At 46.3% G+C, this 21,184-nt stretch overlaps 1 protein-coding gene across 1 annotated transcript in view; it reads left to right on the top strand.

Moving 5' to 3' along the window:
• Nucleotides 1–14,087, top strand: part of CCND2 (cyclin D2) — a 31,466-nt gene extending 17,379 nt beyond the window's left edge. Inside the window, exon 5 of the mRNA XM_011931071.1 lies at nucleotides 8,603–14,087. Coding sequence (XP_011786461.1) covers nucleotides 8,603–8,752 — 150 coding nt within the window. The 3' untranslated portion in view covers nucleotides 8,753–14,087. The remainder of the gene's footprint in view (nucleotides 1–8,602) is intronic.
• Nucleotides 14,088–21,184: the final 7,097 nt, after the last annotated feature.

Raw genomic sequence — 21,184 nt, forward strand, 5'->3', positions numbered from 1 at the left:
AGTGGAAACGTTCAAGCAGCTCTGGGCTAGGCTGTGTGTGTGTGTGTGTGTGTGTGTGTGGTGTGTGTATGCAACTTCCCAAATGCTAAATCTCCTCCCATCCATCAGCCTGTGTTCTCTGAAAAGCTGACGCTCAGAGGGAAGAAAAATAAAAGGACTAGAATTTAGAACACATTAGCATTTGGAGGGAGGTGAGTTTTGCTTCCTGAGCTCTGTTTACCATTTCATGAGTCAAGAAGTGGTGTATTTCCTTCATTCGTTTCTGGAAGTCTTTACGGAAGGCCCAGTTGTTACTAGAAGTTGGGGTGGATGGGTGGCATGTGGGAAGTAGAGGATGAGATTCCTGCATTCAAGGAACTTAGCAGTTGTATGATGAATCAAGAGTAAAGCATGCAAAACCCTGGCAAATGAAGAACATAAATGAAGGTGTGCTAAGTAATGTGTTATGAACGCCAAATGCAGTAGGAAATCAGCCCAGAAGAAGGCGCTCGTGAGGCCTAATGTAGAATGCCGGCCTCCCAGCAGAGAAAACTTAACAGAAACTGTTCTTAGAGTAGAGAAGCAAAACGCACGGACACGCAATTATTCAACTGTAAAAAGAAATGAAAGTCCAATCCATGTTATAACATGGGCAAACCTCGAAAATACTATGTTAAGTGAAATGAGTCAGATACAAAAAGACAAATACTGTGTGATTCCACTTACATGAGGTACCTGGAATCGTCAAATTCGTAGAGACAGAAAGTAGAATAGAGGTTCCCAGGAGGCTGGGGAGAGGAGAGGATGGGGAGTTAGCGGTTGATGGGTATGGAGTTTCAGTTTGGGATGATGAAAACAATTCTGTAGATGGACAGTTCTGATGGCTGCACGAGAGTATGAATGTACTTAATGCCACTGTACATTTCAAAGTGACTGAAAAGGGAAATTTGACATTACGTGTATTTACGACAGTAAAATGTGTGTATTTATGTATATACATACATACATAAATGGATATATATATATATGTATGTACACATGTCTGAGACATCGTCGGGCCACGCTGTGAAATGCCCATAGGTTGATGTTGAGCTCTTCCCTGGAAAAGTGAAATACACAAGACCACATTTTGCTCCCTGGCCTTAGGGCGTTGACAAACAGGAATCGGAGTTACACGTCAGCTCCTACACACCTTGCTGTTTATGATCTCTTCAAACTTGCAGTGCTCTCTGCCACTTTGGGGGTTAGGTCGTGGGTTGTCGGGGATGGAGCTGTTGAAATAGGGTCCCCCTGATTCTTGTGAGATGGCCAGGCGAGTCTGTGGCTCACTGGCCAGCAGCAGATAGCTTGGATAGGAGGGACCCATGCGGCTCTGAGAAAGTCGGCCTTTGTTGCTGCGTCTGGTTGCCAAAATAAACCAGAATGCTTCATTCCAAAGAGAAAGCAGAGTGAGGGGCCTGACAGTTTTATAGGGAATAAAAGTCTCAGAGGGTGGTATATTTTAAATACTTTTTCCTTCCAATCATAAGAGTTGCTAACAACAGCCAGAGAGGCAGTGTGGCTTTAGGGGAAACATCTATTGGGGGTGTCCAGTGCCTGGGTAGGTTTGAGAGGGGAGGGTGCCACTGGCCTGGGTCCCCGGTGACTGTGGCCCTGCTTCCTTGGGCTGAATCGGGGTCCTCTTCCGTCCCCTCTGCACACTACTCGGGCTGCCTGCCAGCATTGATCTCACTGCTTCCTTGTCTATAGAACCTCTTGAATAAGGCCCAGCTTTTCCTCAGCTCTTTATCCAGAGCCTCTGGCAGAATCATTGGGAGTGATGCTTGGGAGAGGAAGGGAAGAGGAAGGAAGGAGCAAAGGACAAAGGCAGGCAGACGGGTTTCCAATGTGTTTCCGACTCACTAGTCTGTCCATGTCCTTTGAAAAGCTTTATCTTTTTTTTTGAACTTCAGTTCTGTGTCAGGGCCTTCCGAGCCTTCTGAGTTTTCCCTAACCTTATCTTAGAGTAAGTGGCTTCATTTTCACATGACACAGTTGCACAAATTCATCAACTAAAACGTGGAATTGAGGCTCACAGGCCATAAACATGTTGTGAAGTTCATTGTAAGATATTTAACAGAATAAAGACTCTAGTCATCTGTTCCTTATATTTATAAACCTTTTTTTTTTGTCTAAGGCACATCAAAACTCTTTGTCACATTCTTTAAAAAAAAAAACTTTGGATTCAGGGGATCCATGTGCAGGTTTGTTACGTGGATATATTGTGTGATGCTGAGGTTTGGGCTTCAGTTGAATCCGTCACCCAAAGAGTGCACACGGTACCCAACAGGGAGTGTTTCAACCCTCATCCCTGTCCCTAGACACGTTCTTAAATATTGCCCAGAGAAGATTCCAGGATACCCCTTCCTCAGGGTCATCCTGGCGTTTTCTGGTCCTGGTTGTCAATGAGCTATTAAAAAGCAGGGAGGCGGAGGCGCCCCGGAAGAAGTCTCAGTTTCGGCACGTGTGTGATTCATGGGCTTTTAGCATTGTGTGTCTGCCCTGCAGCCGGAAGCGCCGGTGCGCTCTCCGCGCAGGTCCTTGTCAAGGCTCCACTGTTACAGATTCTGTCCTCTGTGGACTCTTGAGGGCCTGTGGTCAGGAACCTTGTGAAGCTGGAAGCTGGGGGTGGGGAGGTGGAATCGAATCAGGGGCTGATGCCTCCCTCTCCTGCCTCATTTTTCTGTGGGCCTCATTTGGTATGCAAGGAAATAAGCCAAACAGCCTGTGAAGAAAGGAAGAATGAGATAGTTTCCTAAGTTGTCTCTGCCTGAGTTGGCCGCGGGTCTGGGGCTCATTCAGCCCTTTGTCCCCCTGTTGAGTGCAGTGCGTGTGTGTGACAATGGAGTTGTGCAGTTACACTGAGGGCTAATGGTAGGAGTTCCGTCAGCCCATTCATGGAGGCAGAGGAGGGTGCAGGGCGCGGAGCTCGAGCCAGCAAGCAGAGGAAGTCAGAGGCCCTTGTAACGAGCTGAAGATCACAAACACTGCTGTCAGGGCTCCAGGCCTGGGGGCGGGGGCAGCCAGGAGGGAAGGGGGCAAGGGAGGGGGCCTATCATCATGGAAGCTGGAGGTCTGCCCGACCTCCAGCGCAGTAGGGTACCACCTGTCCAGGCTGACAGACGAGCATTATGGCTTCCCTTTTAATCAGCTTAACTTGGGGCATCTTAACACAACGGCTGGTGCTTTGGAGGCTGCAGGAAAGCTGATGTCCTAGAGCCGCCGCACTTTACATGCGTGTAACATCTTTTGATTAGAGGCGCTTTCGTGTTTTTCCAGCCACTTGGGCTATGTCTCTCTTTCTTGGAGAGTCTCTGGTCTGTATGTCTTTACTTAGAGCTTAGAAGTTGAGGTATATAGGAAAAAGGGAGTTCTGAAATTGGAGGCTTGCCCTTTCTAAAGCCAGTCTGAGCTTTTAGCCAGATGTCACTGCGGGGCAAGCCACGTCCACTCTCCACGCTCCACGCTCCATTCCCTAGCTGGGAAACGAGGGCATTTGGCTACTTGATTTCCAAAGGCCCTTTAGACCTCCAAATTCTCCAAGTCTGTGATGATTTATGTATGTCTTCTTATAATCCAGCCCCTTTGGAAACCCTAACTTCAGTCTTCTCTCAGCTTGATCCTCTAACAGAAGCAACCTGGTTGGATTTAAGGTGGAGGTCTTCCTCTCTCCAGGTGGCTGCCCCCAACCCCACCCCCACCCCCCAATCCCATGCATTCTTCTGCCCTCCTGCTTCGGGCAAGACCCAGGCGATGTGGAGTTGGCATGTCTAGTTGCACGTATCAGCACCAGTGCACAATCTCCTCTCCCTTCACTTCCCACCAGCACACAGAATTTATATGCCCTTCAAAGTCCAAAAAGGTCCCCTGCCATGCTAAACAAAGGTATTCGTATGCAAGGCGTGAGCTCTGTCTCATGGAAGAGAGAGGCCGAGTTCTCTTTCCACCATCAGAGAGCAGTGTTCAACATCGTATACGTATACGCAAGACAGGCTTTTGCCCTTTTAGTCTTTCTGAGCTAGAATGAGGGATTTGTGTAGTTGAAAGTCGAGCTGATCATTGTCAAGTTTCGTGGAAGTGGAACCTGAAGGAAGGTTAGGCGGAGACTGCAGAGAGGGTTAGCGTCCTGCTTTGCCACAAGGTACATCTAGAAGAGGGTAGGGAAGGGAGTTCAGAATTCTTCAATCCATGGAGTACCTGCTTTGGTCATCCTTTTATTTTCCAGTCAGAGGGGTCATCAAGTAAGAGCTGGCCAGGCTGGGCGCGGTGGCTCATGTCTGTAATCCTAGCACTTTGGGAGGCCAAGGCGGGTGGATCACCTGAGGTCAGGAGTTCGAGACCAGCCTGACCAATATGGTGAAACCCTGTTTCCATAAAAAATACAAAAATCAGCTGGGCATGGTGGCGTGCGCCTATAATCCCAGCTACTCTGGATGCTGAGACAAGAATTGCTTGAACCTGGGAGGTGGAGGTTGCAGTGAGATGAGATCGCACCATTGCACCCCAGCCTGAGTGACAGTGAGACTCCATCTCAAAAAACAAAACAAAACAAAGCTGGCTGTAGTCAAGTCAGTGATGATTTGGATTGAAATCAAAATGCAACTGAAGAAAAGAGAGAGTATGCAGTTTTGTCTGTCTATGAAACCTTCCTCCGTTTTGTGTGGGACAGCCCGCGCACTCATTCTTGGCTGGAACTTATATAAAACGCTACTGAGCACGCACATGTCACCTCAAGTGCCGTGGCTCTGAAAGTCCAGTGGAAGTGACAGTCAGACATCCCAGTCCTTTCTGTAGGGTTTTCTCGGAACTGTTCCTTTAAGGTCTCAGGCTGCTAGAAGGGAAGGCTAGTAGCAGAAAAAGTGGGGACACTGGGAACCCCAAAGGGAAGACGTGCATGGCCTGAAACCGAGGTCTTTAGCTTTCTGGAGCCTGGTCTCCCCATGTGGAGGGTCATGGTGGCATGGTTAATTCACTAATGGCCATAGAGTCCCAAGTTGGCCATATTGCAGTAGAAGATGCATTAAGCCAGATGACCTTGCCGGGGGCCAGAATACAGCCTGTGAGGAAGGAGAGCAAGGCAGGATTGGGTGGGAGGCGAGAGCGTTTTTGTTGAGGAGCAAAGTCTTCCACAGGAACCGCAACTTGGAAAGTGGAAAGTAGTCACCAAGGGCTGTGTCATGCGAAACCCTCTTTCAAGGTACCACATTGCTACACCTAATGGGCATTTCCTTTTTAAAGTAATGGTTCAGAGCTATTGTCTACCATACCTCGTGTGCACCTGCACACGCACGTGCACAGTCCCTCAGTCAGCTGAGAATCCTGCCATCTCCTTTACATAACAAAAGCTCTTAGGCCTTATGCTTTGGGTAAGATTTGTCTTCCATGGACAGGTATTCAGTTGGAAACAAGTCTATAGTCACTGACTCTATGGTATGGAGGCACTCTAATTTACCCCTCTGCCTCCTGGAAAAAAACAATTGTAAACATCCCCTTCGACGGCTTCTCAACAGTGGAGGAACATTACACATGAACTTCCTGGATTCAATGGATTCTCCTTTGCAAGAAAACAAAACAAACAAACAAACAAAAAACAGAGAAAGAAGAAAATATGAATTTAGATTGTTAGGTCCAACGTTTCACTCAGTGAGTGGCTGTAGGAGATGAGGGAGGACAGATGGAATGTGGGGTAGAAGCTGCTGTTCTGGATCTGAGCTCTTGCCCATGTACGGAGGAGAGAGTATCTCACACCACGATGATTCCGGCATTTAAGTGAACTCCTTCATGCAGTGCTCAGATGGAGAAAGGGCTGTCTGTGTCTATCCCAGCTTTAGAAGAAAAACTGATGGTATGAGACTTGCCATTCCTCCCTGATGTAGAACCTTCCTAAGGGACATTCCACAGTAGTTTTGACCGTAGTCGCTTTTTGCCTTTAACCCCCACATTCATTTTGATTCTATACTTAATATTACATTTTTTAGATTATAAGGATTTAAGGTTTTCACACATCTACTGAAATGCAAGTGCCCCTAAAAACATTATACCTTTTAGACCAGGCTCAGTGGCTTATGCCTGTAATAAGCCGGTACTTTCGGAGGCCAAGGCGGGCAGATACCTGAGGTCAGGAGTCCGAAACCAGCCTGGCTAATCTGGTAAAATTCCATCTTAACTAAAAATACAAACATTAGCTGGGCGTGGTGGCTGGTGCCTGTAATCCCAGCTACTCGGGAGGCTGAGGAAGGAGAATCACTTGAACCTGAGAGGTGGAGCTTGCAGTGAGCCGAGATCGCGCCATTGCACTCCAGCCTGGCTGACAGAGCAACACTCTGTCTCAAGAAACAAAAAAGAAAAAAGAAAGTAAAGGAACGTTACACCTTAACTTTTCCCACCTAGCAAGTGGTAACCTATGAGGACAGCGCTGCCGTGTGGTCCTTGAGGGAAGAACTTGGGGAAGCACTGTACAGGGATGAGGCGGGTGAGCCCCAAGCGATTTCTCATCATTCATTCAGCTCAGCAGGTCGGACAAGGTAAGGGATGAAACCAGCAGATGCCACAGGAACGTCTGAGAGGTGTTAGCAAGTCCCAGAGGCCAGTGCCTGACTCCGTTTCAGCCTCGTTCAGGGTGGCATGGAGCCTCCTGCCCCTGGTTCACGTCTGTGATGTTCAGTACTCTCCCCAGTACCAGACACACAATCTTGACACACACTTCACCGGTCTTGACTGAACGCAATTCTATATCTCATTTCAAATAAATCTGAGGGATTCTTTCAGGTTCCAGGACCAATTTATTGTTACACATAATCATGATCATTTATCGAGCTCCACTTAGGACTGCATGTATATCAATATCATCTCAGTTGCCCTTTTTACTCTGAGTGTTTTGTGGGGAAACTCTGAGATAAGAAAAGTTAAATAACTTGGGGGCCACCTTCAAGTATGGTAGGTGGGCAGCAAATACCACCCTTCCTCATCTCATTGTTCCAGGTGATATTTCGTCTCTGCCTTTGGCCTCTTAGTCTGTGGTTGTTCCTAATCTTAATTTTCATTGAAACCTGTAGTCTGAAATGTGGAATAGACGAGAGAGAGGAAAGGAACATTTGAGGGGTGTGGAAATTTTGTTCCTTAGTGGTTAGTTCCAGCTTTATTTCATTTATTTATATGTTTGTTTTTAAAGATAGGGAGCTAGCTATCTTGTCCAGGCTGGTGTCGCACTGGTTTCAACTTCCCGCCTCGGCCTCCCAGAGTGCTGGGATTACAGGCGTGAACCAATATGCCTGGCCAGCTGTATTTTAGATCTTTGGGAAATAAAGAGAATGCTTTTGGACTTGGCAAAATAGAAACCTCTGGGTGGGGAGAATTGCACAGTGAAAGAAACAAAAGGGAAGTTTGTATTAAACTATGAAAAGACAAAAGGAGGTTCAATTTAACATATTTTGCTTATGTATGTGCTTCTTAAGAGAGTGCACAGAGGCACCTTTGCGGAGGAGAGAGGCTAGAAAATGCCTGTTAGAAGCAAGTCTACTGTTCACACCCTCTTACTAACACCAGCAATGGTCCCTGTCTAGTGATACCGGTGACTTGTCATTGCGTCGCATGTCACCTGCCTAAGGGAAGCTCCTGCCTGGGGCAGATACGCTGTCCATTTCCCCTACAATATAGACTGATAACTAAAGCAATGCTGCATATTCTTGCTTATTCCCAGATTGGATGGCTCAAGGGTCCAGAATGTTGTAGACATTTTGCATTATATCTTTATGAGAGTTAAGGAAATGGTAAAGAAGCGGAAAAAATTGGGGATTTTTTTTTTTAAGTCTTTACAGTGAGGCACGGTGACTCACGCCTGTAATCCCAGCACTTTGGGAGGCCGAGGCGGGCAGATGACAAGACCAGGAGTTCGAGACCAGCCTGGCCAATATGGTGAAACCCCATCTGTACTAAAAATACAAAAATTAGCCAGGCATGGTGGCAGGCACCTATAGTCCCAGCTACTTGGGAGGCTGAGGCAGGAGAATCACTTGAACCCGGGAGGCAGAGGTTGCAGTGAGCTGAGAACGCGCCACTGCACTCCAGCCTGGGGGACAGAGTGAGAAAATGTATTTACAGTTTATGTGAGGGTCAGTACGTTGGTTTGTTGGCTTCCTGCTTATCTAGTTCTCAGGGGCTGAGTTTGCTAATGTCATAGCACCTCTAGTAGTCTTCCCCTTTTCTCTGCCACTTCCCAGCTTCCCCAGGCAGAAAGCATCTCGTTGGCCCCTTGATTACCAGGCATCCATAAGTGGACCGTCGTTTAGGCCAGTGGTTCTCAGAATACCAATCACCTGAGCTCCACTAAAATGCAGGTTCTGATGAGCTCGACCTGGGTTGCCTGAGATTCTGCGGTTCCAGCGAGCTCGCAGGTAATGCTGATGCTGCCAGCCCATGGACCCCACCTAGAGTAGTGAGGTTCCTTGGCACTTTAAGAACAGCCCTCCGTTACCTCACATTTATTTCAACTGGAAACTAGCATAGACTTATGCATGTTTTCTTGGTAGGATGCTCTGTGTCCTGTTTCTCTTGCTAACAGCTCTGGTCTGGACCATTGTTGTAGGATTGTCTCAAAGCTTGCCAGGAGCAGATTGAGGCGGTGCTCCTCAACAGCCTGCAGCAGTACCGTCAGGACCAGCGCGATGGATCCAAGTCGGAGGATGAACTGGACCAAGCCAGCACCCCTACAGACGTGCGGGATATCGACCTGTGAGGATGCCAGTTGGGCCGAAAGAGAGAGACGCGTCCATAATCTGCTCTCTCCTTCTTTCTGGTTATGTTTTTGTTATTTGTGCTTTAGGGTGAAACTTAAAAAAAAATTCTGCCCCCACCTAGATCATATTTAAAGATCTTTTAGAAGTGAGAGAAAAAAGTCCTATAAAAACGGAATAATAAAGAGCATTTGGTGCCTATTTGAAGTACAGCATAAGGGAATCCCTTGTATATGCGAACAGTTATGGTTTGATTATGTAAAAGTAATAGTAAAATGCTTACAGGAAAACCTGCAGAGTAGTTAGAGAATATGTATGCCTGCAATATGGGAACAAATTAGAGGAGACTTTTTTTTTCATGTTACGAGCTAGCACATACACCCCCTTGTAGTATAATTTCAAGGAACTGTGTACGCCATTTATGGCATGATTAGATTGCAAAGCAATGAACTCAAGAAGGAATTGAAATAAGGAGGGACATGATGGGGAAGGAGTACAAAACAATCTCAACATGATTGAACCATTTGGGATGGAGAAGCACCTTTGCTCTCAGCCACCTGTTATTAAGTCAGGAGTGTGGTTGGATCTCTACATTAACGTCCTCTTGCTGTCTACAGTAGCTGCTACCTAAAAAAGATGTTTTATTTTGCCAGTTGGACACAGGTGATTGGCTCCTGGGTTTCATGTTCTGTGACATCCTGCTTCTTCTTCCAAATGCAGTTCATTGCAGACACCACCGTATTGCTGCCTAATGGGGAAATGTAGCTATGGGCCGTCACCAAAACTCACATGAAACGGAGGCAGATGGAGACCAAGGGTGGGATCCAGAATGGAATCCTTTCTGTTGTTGTATTTAAAAGGGTAATGTGGCCTTGGCATTTCTTCTTAGAAAAAAACGAATTTTTGGTGCTGATTGGCATGTCTGGTTCACAGTTTAGCATTGTTATAAACCATTCCATTCGAAAAGCACTTTGAAAAATTGTTCCCGAGCGATAGATGGGATGGTTTATGCAAGTCATGCTGAATTCTCCTCCCCTCTTCTCTTTTGCCCCCTCCCTTCCTGCCCCCAGTCTGGGTTACTCTTCGCTTCTGGTATCTGACATTCTTTGGTACACAGTTCTGGTGTTCCTACCAGGACTCAAGAGACACCGCTTCCTACTGACATTCCCATCACAACATTCCTCAGAAAAGCCTGTAAACTAAAATCTGTTACCATTCTGATGGCACAAAAGGATCTTAATTCCCATCTCTATACTTCTCCTTTGGACATGGAAAGAAAAGTTATTGCTGGTGCAAAGATAGATGGCTGAACCGATATCAGGGTGTGGCATTTTGTTCCCTTTTCCGTTTTTTTTTTTTTATTGTTGTTGTTAATTTTATTGCAAAGTTGTATTCAGCGTACTTGAATTTTTCTCCTCTCCACTTCTTAGAGGCATTCAGTTAGCAAAGAGGTTGGAGCAACAACTTTTTTTTTTTTTTTTTGCACAATTGTAATTGACAGGTAATGAAGCTATTTGTTAAAATATTTGCCTTTTTAAGTGAAAAAGAAAAATCAGAAAGGGCTATTTGAAGAATTATTTTAGACACAGATACTACAGATTTCGTAGTATGAGGGTTGAAGAAGGAAAATGATCTAAGGGTCTCTTATTCTTTCATTTTGTTTTGTTCAGTTTTTTTTTTTCCTTTTTTTTTTTTTTTTGCGCTGCTAAGAAGCTAAAATCATCCATCGTTATTCACATTGACAGTACCTAGCTGTAATGTTTCACAGAGTGTGCTGCTATTTTATAAACATTTTTATAATATATTATTTTACTGCTTAAATTCCAAGTCCTGAAGTAGATGGTTGAGATATGAGTTCTTCGTACTGGAAAAGCCCTTCCGTAGTTTGTTTTTTCTGGTAGCGTATTCATGGTGGTTGTTTTTTCCTTTTTTTTTTTTTTCCCTCTGGTCACATTCTTCAAAGACGGAGTATTCTTTACCTCAGGTTTACTGGACAAAATCAATAACTACAAAAGACAATGATTCACGCTTTTGTTTTCATAATACCTCACAACCGCACAGTTTCTGCTTGGAGCCCATTCACGTGAGGAATACAGAAGCAGTGTGAGCAGGGCTGACTCCCTCTCAGGTGGAAGGCAGGGCGGTCTCACTCCCAGGGACCTTTTTGGTTATGGAGGCCATCGGGCTCTCATTTAGACCCCGGTATCCTCATGATGATGGAAAAAATACATGGAACCAAGGGATCCTCCCTCCCCTTCAAGGCAGACGTTCAGTACAAACATGTATGCAGTAGACTCAGATGTCGTAATTTGCACTTAGGTACCAGGTATCAGGAAACAGACTAAAAAGAATTCCAGCAGGGTGTTTGGAGATCCTCATCTTGCAGCTTTTTCAAAAGCGGGGCTTCGTGTGCAAAAGGGCCCTTTCATCTTGAAGTTTTTCCTTCCGTCTTTCCCCTCCCCTGGCATGGACACCTTGAGTTTAGGATCATCTCTGTGGGTTTTCTAGGTCTGAATCTGCGAGTAGCTGAATCTGCAGCAAGCAGCAAACAACGTTTACGGTGCTTTCCTTCTCCCTCCTCTGTCTCCAACTGCGCAGGCAAGCACTATGCAAGCCCAGGTCCTCTGCTAAGCGGTACTAAACGGTCAGGTTTTCAATCACACTGAATTGGCAGGGTAAGAAAAATAGGTCAGATAAGTATGGGATGATAGTTGAAGGGAGGTGAAGAGGCTGCTTTTCTACAGAGGTGAAATTCCAGATGAGTCAGTCTCCTGGGAAGTGTGTTTAGAGAAGGGTTCAGGGCTTTGTGAGTTAGCATGACCCTAAAATTCTAGGGGCTTTCTGGTGGGACCATGGGTGGCGAATTCCGAAATTTTGGAGAGGAAAGTGGAGCAGCCAGCAAGTTAGCTAGCCAGAGTTTTCTCAAGAGCCGGCTTGGATCAGCACACTCTCCTGGGCCCCAAGGAGTCCCACAGAATGGGGAAGGCAGAGTTCTTGGGAACCTTGGAGCCTGAAGAGAAACTGAGGTGCAAATTCATTTCACGGCGACTGACCCTTGAGCTTAAACAGAAGCAGCAAATGAAAGAACCGGACAAATAAGGAAAGGCACAGGCCTACCCGACTCTAGTTACAGTCTGTAACTTTCTGCTCTGCCTGTAGTCCCGAGGCCCCTGGGTCCTTCTAGCTTCTCTCTTTCCCATCCTTGGGGGCTTGTGTGACGATGGGTGTGGGGCTGCTGATGGGAAAGTAGGGGGTTGTTAGGCTTTTCTGCCTGCTCCTGCTTACACAAAAGAAGGAATCCTGGATTCTGCCCTCTCCTTGGATCTTAGTCTCTTTGGTAGGAGTTTTGTTCCAGAGGGGCCCTCCCGCTGTGGATTTGAACTTGCTCTTTTTTTTGTTGTTGTTCTTTCTCTTCTTTTTCTTACCTCCCACTAAAGGGGTTCCAAATTATCCTGGTCTTTTTCTACCTTGTTGTGTTTCTGTCTCGTCTTTACTTCCATCTGTTTGTTTTTTTCTCCATCAGTGGGGGCCGAGTTCCCCCAGCCTGCCAAATTTTGATCCTTTCCCTCTTTTGGCCAAATCCTAGGGGGAAGAAATCCTAGTATGCCAAAAATATATGCTAAGCATAATTAAACTCCGTGCAGGTCCATAACAGCCAAGAAGCCTGCAGGAGAAAGCCAAGGGCAGTTCCCTCCGCAGAACACCCCATGCGTGCTGAGAGGCGAGCTCCTTGAAGAAGGAGCTGCTCTTCCAGGAGGCTTTGCTTTGAACTGCCTCAGGACCCCACTGGAGAGCACAGCATGCCTTACTACTGGGTCACCCTTGGTCTATGTGCTCTGTACTGGAGGCTCTGTTCCGCCTCTTATCAGCCAGTTCAGGGGCACACATGGCTTAAGTTACAAAGCCATAGGAGAAGACAACCCTGACAGCATCACACTGCATCCTTTTGCTAGCACGATGGGCAACTCTTCAGACGGAGCTGTACTTTCCTGCTGTCTAGCACCTCTAGGGCCTCTCCAGACTGTGCCCTGGGAGCTCTGGGACCGAAAGGTTAAGAACATTAGGCAGGATCAGATGACTCTCTCAAAGAGGGCAGGGGAATTTTCTCTCCATGGACCACAGGGGACAGGGCTGGGAGAAGAAATAGACTTGCACCTTATGTCATGTAAATAATTGATTTTCTAGTTCAAGAAGATAATATGGGTAGTGTGGGAATTGGAGGTGGGAAGGGGAGGAAGTCTGAGTAAGCCAGTTGGCTTCTAAGCCAAAAGGATTCCTCTTTGTTTATCTCTGAGACAGTCCAACCTTGAGAATAGCTTTAAAAGGAAAATTAATGCTGAGACGATAAAGTCCCCTTAAGCCAGCAAACCCTCTGTGGCTATAGAATGAGTGCAGGTTTCTATTGGTGTGAACTCAGAGCAATTTACAAGAGCTGTTCATGCAGCCATCCATTTGTGCAAAATGGGGTAAGAAGATTCAAGAGGACGTTTATTACTTCCTCATACCGCATGGCTTTTGATGATTCTGGATTCTAAACAACCCAGAGTGGTCATTTCAGGCACAACGATACTACATTCGTGTGTGTCTGCTTTTCAGCTTGGCTGGGCTATCAGACCCTGTTCTCGGCTCAGGTTTTAAGAAGCCATGAGCAAATGTGTACATGCATGCTGTAGCTGCAGCCTGCATCCCTTCGCCTGCAGCCTACTTTGGGGAAATAAAGTGCCTTACTGACTGTAGCCATTACAGTATCCAATGTCTTTTGACAGGTGCCTGTCCTTGAAAAGCAAAGTTTCTATTTTTACTTTTAATTGGTTTAGTTCTTACTGCTGGCCAACTCTTATATCCCCAGCACATCACCGGGCCATTGGATTTTTTCCATTATGTTCATTACCCTTATATCATGTACCTCAGATCTCTCTCTCTCCTCTCTCTCAGTTATAGTTTCTTGTCTTGGACTTTTATTTTTTCTTTTCTTTTTCTTTTTTACTTTTTTTTTTGCTTTGAAACAAGTGTGATGCCATATCGAGTCCATGTTACTCTCTCACAGTGTACTCTATAAGAGGTGTGGGTGTCTATTTGGTCAGGATGTTAGAAAGTGCTAAAGTAGCATGATCAGTGTATGCGAAAAGGTGTTTAGGAAGTATGGCAAAAATGTTGCATTGGCTATGATGGTGACATGATATAGTCAGCTGCCTTTTAAGAGGTCTTATCTGTTCAGTGTTAAGTGATTTAAAAAAATAATAACCTGTTTTCTGACTAGTTTAAAGATGGATTTGAAAATGGTTTTGAATGCAATTAGGTTATGCTATTTGGACAATAAACTCACCTTGACCTAAATTATCTGGCCTTTTTTGACTTACTTATCAACCAGCAGTCGTCGGAATGGAATACACTTGTCTCATGTCAGAACTCTGCTGTATGCTGCTGCAACAATTGGCAGTGGCATGAAAGACACATTCGAACCTGGAATAGAATCTACACGTGCCTCTGTGTTATGGCAGCACAAGTCATTGTTGACATTGCTAGGGAACGGGGGCTGCCCATGCAGCCAGCTCATAAGCTGGAAGCCCCAGTCCACCTTCAGAATGTTGGTCCATCACAGACACTGTGACTGGTCCTCAGAGGACAGCCCCTGATTGTTGCCAGCTACTCATTCTGGGCTGTGAGGAAGCATCTCCTGGCATGAGAGGTACCAGAAGCCTACAGTACCGTCTCCAGATTCTAGGGAGTCTTGGGAACCTGCCCCTGCAGCTTTCCTGGCTCCTGCCTGCTATTCTTAGTGGCTCCCACCTGATTTCTGATCCTTCCTGCAGCCCTCGTCTTGAGACACAGGCCCCAGCTACACTTGGTGGAGTCTGGAGAAGCAGAGCCTGGGAATGGGATGTGACTGTCTCAGTACTGCTGAAATGAATTGCCAGGCCCTAGGCCCAGCTGCTCTTGGACCTTAGCTCAGACCAGCTTCTTTCCCAAGAGTGATGGGTGTGCAGAAGGCAAGGGCCTAATGAACTTGTTTTTTTTTTTTTTTTTGAAACGGTCTTGCTCTGTCCCCCAGGCTGGAGTGCAATGGCACAATCCCAGCTTGCTGCAGCCTCAAACTCCTGGGCTCAGGCAATCCTCCTGCCTCAGCCTCACAAGTAACTGGGATTACAGACGCCCACCACCATGCCCAGTTAATTTTTTTAAAATTTTTAGTACAGAGGGGGTTTCCCTTTGTTGCACAAGCTAAAATAGACATTTTGATGTTACTATAAAATTCATTTTCTCCGAAGTTCCCTGTCTCTGAAAGTCATCGAAGGCTGTTTTCCATTTTAGTTCTGACCTGAGTTGTAAACAAGATTTAAAACTGACCATTGGGGAAGTCCAGATTAAGATATTCCCTGCTGATCTCAAGTCACTTCACTTAATAGCACTTTTAAACTTACAAGGACCCTAGAAATTCCCCTTTGTTCCCATTCCCCTTGACATCCACCATTCTTAGAGACACATGGGGGTAACTTTTTTCTTGGGTTTTTGCCTAGTGAAGTCTGCTGGCCTCTTGGGAGTTTCAAGGGCCTCTGGTTGCCATTCTTAACCATCCTTGGGATTCTCTTCGGCATGACATAATGTCCAACTGGGTTCCTCTCCCTCCCCTTCCCCATCTTTGCTCTGTAGGATCAATGCTATATTTGTTTGTAGCATGACAACTCCACTCCCTCTCCCAAATGCCACCCGGCAACGCTGCTGGGCTTCCTCCATTCTCAGCAATGGATGTTTTAAGGGTGGGAAGAGCAGATGAAGCACACAGCGGAGCAGTGATAAATCTGACTGCCCCATCTACGCTCTTTCAGACCCAGATCATCTTATAACTGGAAAATCTCAAACTTGAAAGTGCCTTTCCTGAAAGTGGCAGTTAAAAATGCAATGAAGACCTGGAAATCCCCAGTCTTCTGTGCGTGTTCAAGGGAGTGCTTTGGTATCTCTAACGACTTTCTGAGATCTGGAGCTTTTATTCAATATGCAGAGGTATCACCAAAATTCACCTTCCCAGTTGGCTTAGCAGTAATATTGTCAAAATACTGACATGAAGCAACTACTCAAAAGCTGAATATTACACCAGATCACTTCTTCCCTGTTCTGCTAGCAATTACAGCAAGAGCAAAAATGCTGTGGACAGAGTAGGGAGAGTCAAAGTATCAAGATAAGCCCAGTACTCACAGCTGATGTATATGTGGGGCCTGTACTGAGCCTTTAAGGAAAAGCGCAGAAAAACACAGGACACACAGGCCTATGAAATTGCAGAGAGAAACAGCAGCAAATGCAGATGAATCTGGGGGGGAAATCCACGCTAAGGTGTGGGAGGGGCCCTTTCAGAGGAACAGGTTTCGTCAAGCAAGTGAGTTTTTGGAAAACCCTTTTGTTAGGAAGTTTGTGTGGGTCAGCATAGTTTGGAAACAGAGTGTGACCTTTTCCAAAAATAAAAGGGGTGGGAAGTAATTTTTTTTAAATGAAGGGAAAATATTCAAATAGGCGGCTTGAAGAGCACGCACAATGTCATAGATTTTAAACACTATAAACACAGATGTTAGGCTTGTGACACAGGATAAGCACAGCCACAGACATTGATCTGGGATTACCACCCACCTAATTCTCATGAGGCTTAAAGAAAGAAGGCTGGACGTTTCAATGTGACCGGGGGCTCTCCTTGTCTTTGGGCTTTGGGGGCCTCCCCATGCTGGAGGGGCGGACTCCATCCGCTTGGACCACAGGCTCAGTCAAACAACTGGGCGGCCTGAGAAAGCAGCAAGACCAGCTCCCCTGCCTCTGTCTCATTATCCCCCTGAAGCTCTGAGTTTATTCATTATTATGGTCTCTTTCAGGCTGACTTGCTCGGGCCCTGGGCGTTCTGCTGCTCTCACCACCACCACTCTGGTAAATAAATGACTGTCCACGTGCTTTCAACATACAGTTCTTCCTGCGAAGTCCACTAGGTGGTACTAATGCCACAGACAGGATCACTCACAAACCCAGAGCCAGCCAGGTGTAGGATGGCTCTGCCCTACAGGGAAGGGAACACCTCCCTCCAGCAGACAGCAGGAGCACCACCCCGCCTCGGCCATCTCCCCGGGGCAGCCTGGGGGAGGAACGTCAGGCCTTTCCCGTCCGCACCTGGCATGGTTCCCTCACCTGGTTCTCTCACTACCACCGCATCACGACTCCATCTGGGGTGGCTGGTGCTGGTTCATCACCTTTCCTGACTCTTTGCAGTGACTAATCCAGAGATGGCACACTGGCAGCTTGCAGACCAAATCCAGCCTGCAGACATAATGAGCTTGACTCCCACAGTGATTGAAATTGTCTTGGATTTATTTGCCAATACAAGATGAGAGCTTTCACATAAAAGTCAGGATTTTAACGACTCTTGGGAAATTTAAGTCCTGGCAACCACAGGCCTGTGAGGCCGCGAGGACTGCAGCTGAGTGTGACCGGTCCCCTTTCTCTACCCCCTGCCCATCCCACAACCCACTGAACCCGCTGCTCTCTCTTACAGCGCCTGCCAGTCCGCTTAGGGCTTACAGCTCTGCAGCCTAATCTGTGTCTGTTTTACCTCCCTGGCCAGGAAGGAGGACCCAGTAAGGAGGACTCCCAAGTGGAGTCATCCTCCTCCAACCCTCTCCACCACAAACAGACCTGGAATGCTCCCTTCGGTTTGTGGACCATAACCTCTCCTTCTCAGATAAAGAAAGACCTTAACGCCTCATTAAGCATTAAGATCTCTTTATGTCTTTATGAGTTTTTAGTTATCAGATTACCCCGGGGCTGGGCCAGATTTTTGAAATTCCTTTGAGATCCCAACATTCAGCCCCAAGCCCAGGTCTGCAGGTAGGCCCAAATAAGCTGGGGTGGGTAGAGATCCGCTTTTTGTTTTTTGTTTTTCTTTTGTTTTGTTTCTGGAGATAGGGTCTTCCTTTGTCTCTGAGGCTGGAGGGCAGTGGCGTGATCACAACTCACTGTAGCCTCAACTTCCCAGGCTCAAGTGATCCTCCCACCTCAGCCTCCCAAGTAGCTGGGACCACAGGCATGCACCACCATGTCTGAATTGTTTAAAAAATGTTTTTATAGAAACGGTCTCACTATGTTGCCCTGGCTGCTGTCAAACTCTGGGCTCAAAAGATCCTTCCCACCTCAGCCCCCCCGAGTGCTGGGTTACTGGTGTGAGCCACTGCATCCAGATAGCTTTTCCTGCTTTTGTGTGTCTGGAGAGTCATTTTCAGTGCTCCTGGCACCATGGAGATTCCATGAGAAGACAAACCTATGAGGTTTCTAGATTTGTTGAAAAAGTGCAAATCTCTGTGGATATGTTTCGGTCAATCCCTTCACTGAAAATCGTTACTCTTCGTCACCCTCTTCCCACACAGGGCTCCTGGGCACTGCTCGTTTATTCAACAGATGAGGGCTGGGTAACAAGCCTGGTACTCCTTATGAGACTCCTCATTCAACAAACGTGTCTTCAGTACTTGCTTTTCCAGGGATGAGATCTCTGCTGTCCTTGATCTCAAAGGCTAAAGACAGAGACAGATAAAAAGACAACTGCTACTTGGTGGCTGGCCTAGAATACAAGTGCTCTATGCTCTGCTCTGGAATGCCCACCCGGCCACCCACTCGCTTGGTAACCTTGGGCTCATTACCGAGCCACCCAGTAACTCATAGTAAACTCAGTGACTCAGTTTCTTCATCTGTGAAATGGGGTTTTGTAGTTTCAAAAGAGCTTTCCCCAAGCCTCTCCTGTAATCCTGTTATAACTCGCTGGTGAGTTTGGTACCTTGTTTGGTAGCTAAGTGAACGGAGGATCACATGGCTCACTCGGCTTATCACACAGAGAGGCTAGGACTGGATCCCAGATGTGTCTGAATTCAAGTATCGTGCATCTTCTGCTACATTGGGCTACTTTATTGATCCATAGTTTGCTTACTGAGCACTGAGCTGAGTGAGACTTTTAGCCCAGTGTGAGTTGGAAGGTGGAGGGGAGGGGGCTGGATGATGACATCACTTAATGAAATCATCTGGGGATTGTTTTTTAATGAAGACAAAGTCCATGAAGAAAGCAAAGGGCCTTGTAATCTAAGGAGGAGTTTGTCAGTGAACGTACACCAAGGAAGTAGCCTTTTCTTTCCAGCGTCTTTGCCTTGCCCCTTGGCTGTTCTTCATGCTCTTTTCATTCAGGTTATCAATGAGTTGCTCGTAAACCCCTGGGAAGGAGCCATGGGTTCTGCTTTCCTCCCAAATCCCCAAACCTATGTCAATTACAAAAAGAATCATGGCCGGGCGTGGTGGCTCAGGCCTGTAATCCCAGCACTTCGGGAGGCCGAGGCAGACGGATCATGAGGTCAGGACATCAAGACCATCCTGGCTAACGTGGTAAAACCCCGTCTCTACTAAAAATACAAAAAATTAGCTGGGTGTGGTGGCGGGCGCCTGTGGTCCTAGCTACTCGGGAGGCTGAGGCAGGAGAATCACCTGAACCCAGGAGGCAGAGGTTGCAGTGAGCCAAGATCGCGCCACTGCACTCCAGCCTGAGTGACAGAGCGAGAGTCCATCTCAAAAAAAAAAAAAGAAAAATATCACATCTCTAGTTTGTCCCTATTCTTCAGGAACCCATGAATATCTGTGTTATTATTATTTCTCCTCCAACACTCCCTCCCTCCCCGACCCAGCCCAGAGAATCTCAGTCCGGAGCCTTGCTTTTATCACCACAGTCTCCCAAGCCTTTGCTATGTAAAGATTCCTTTTGTTATCCTATAGGAAGAGATACTCCTTTTCTTTCTTCGTGGCCACATTCCTTGCCCCGAAAAAAGGGACACAAGAGGAAGGGCCCAAAAATGTAGAGGAAAAATCCTGGAGGAAAAATGCTGGTTAATATTTCAAAAAATATTATTTTACCATGGATGCAATGACCTGAGGCTCTGCAAGGGTAATGCCATACTGAGGGCCACCCAGCAACGTGCGAATGAACGTGAAAGAGAACTCCTGGCCTCTGCAGGCTTCCATTCATGGCTCAGCTCTGTGAGCCTCAGGACATCTTGGTGAATACTCTCTCAGAAAATCTTGAAGCACCACATGTTTTAAAAGCAGTCACTCACTTATGTCTTTCATATGTCACTGTAAACTCATAATGAAGGGACTATGGGAGACTTGCTTCCATATGGCATTGCCTAGGTATTAGGGCCAGGACACCTAGGATTTTAGGGCCTAGTGGTCTTCTCTTTTCCTTAGCATTCTGTCAGGGCTCTGGCAACAGCAAGAGGGTTGGCCTTTCTAGTCGATGTCCCCCCAGTGCTTGCTACTTGCCTCGAATCTTATGGACTGTATCATACATTTCTGTATTACGTACAGTCATCGTGACAGAGTCAGGACGCTGTAGTAGAAAAAGGCTTAGTTAACAACTGCCACTTAGTTGTACAAGCTCTGAGTCTCTGCTGTTCTTTTATAAAATCTCCCTGGATTATTAGAAGGATTAAATGAGGTAATCTATGTAAAGTGCCTAATACATACAAAGCTTTAACGAGAATCAGCTAGTCTGAACATATGCAAACACACCAAGGACTGTGTTAATTGCTTTTGAAGGCCTTATAGACGCCAGGTTATTTTCCCAAAAAGTCAGGGGTGGAGGTGGATATGGGTTTTCTGTGGATCCTGATGAGACTACTGTCAAGAGTACAGCAGTGAAACATAAGCATTTACAACTCTCATAATATCCCCCTTGGTGCTGCTGCCCTTCTTCTAAACAGCAATGAATTTGGGCTTGGGGAGTGTTCTCCTCCCCACTAAGCAACAGGCTAACAGGCAAGGCATGAAAAGGGATTAGAGGATGCATGTATTCAAATAAAGGGGAGTTCCCCAGAAGCATGGCAGGCTGAGAAGGCATCTTTCGACTGTCCATCAGTAGGAAAGCTGTTTGACTGGCAGATATAATTTTTTTGGAACCAGAAATAATGGGGAGCTATTGGTGACAGATGTCAGATGTTGGCAGAGTGGCTGCCAAAACAAATCTCCCTCCACCTTCAGACATCAAGCTGATGTGGGACTGGGAGTCCCTCCTCACTTGGATCATTGGTCACATTATTATTTCTCAGTGGCTGGACAAAGCAGATGGTTTACCATGTATTTGTGATTTTCTGTTGGCCTAGAAATTCTGTTCTTCCATCAGGGTACGGCATGTAATCAATTATGACAGTGGGTGGTGCAAGAAAATCCCTGCCAGTAAAAACCCAAGACTTTCTCTTTTATTAAGTCTGCATAAACCACTACAATTTCCAACTTCAAAGCAATAGAAGAAAAAAGCAAAGTAGTGGTGTTATAAATAACTTGGGTAATCACAAAAACCACAGTTCTCCATTGGTCCTAAGCACTCTCAGTCTGTACTATCTGATGTCAGTTTTGTCTGCCCATCTTTATTT

Source organism: Colobus angolensis, unplaced genomic scaffold (genome assembly GCF_000951035.1).
Source record: "Colobus angolensis palliatus isolate OR3802 unplaced genomic scaffold, Cang.pa_1.0 Scaffold89, whole genome shotgun sequence".
NCBI classification, from domain to species: Eukaryota; Metazoa; Chordata; class Mammalia; order Primates; family Cercopithecidae; genus Colobus; species Colobus angolensis.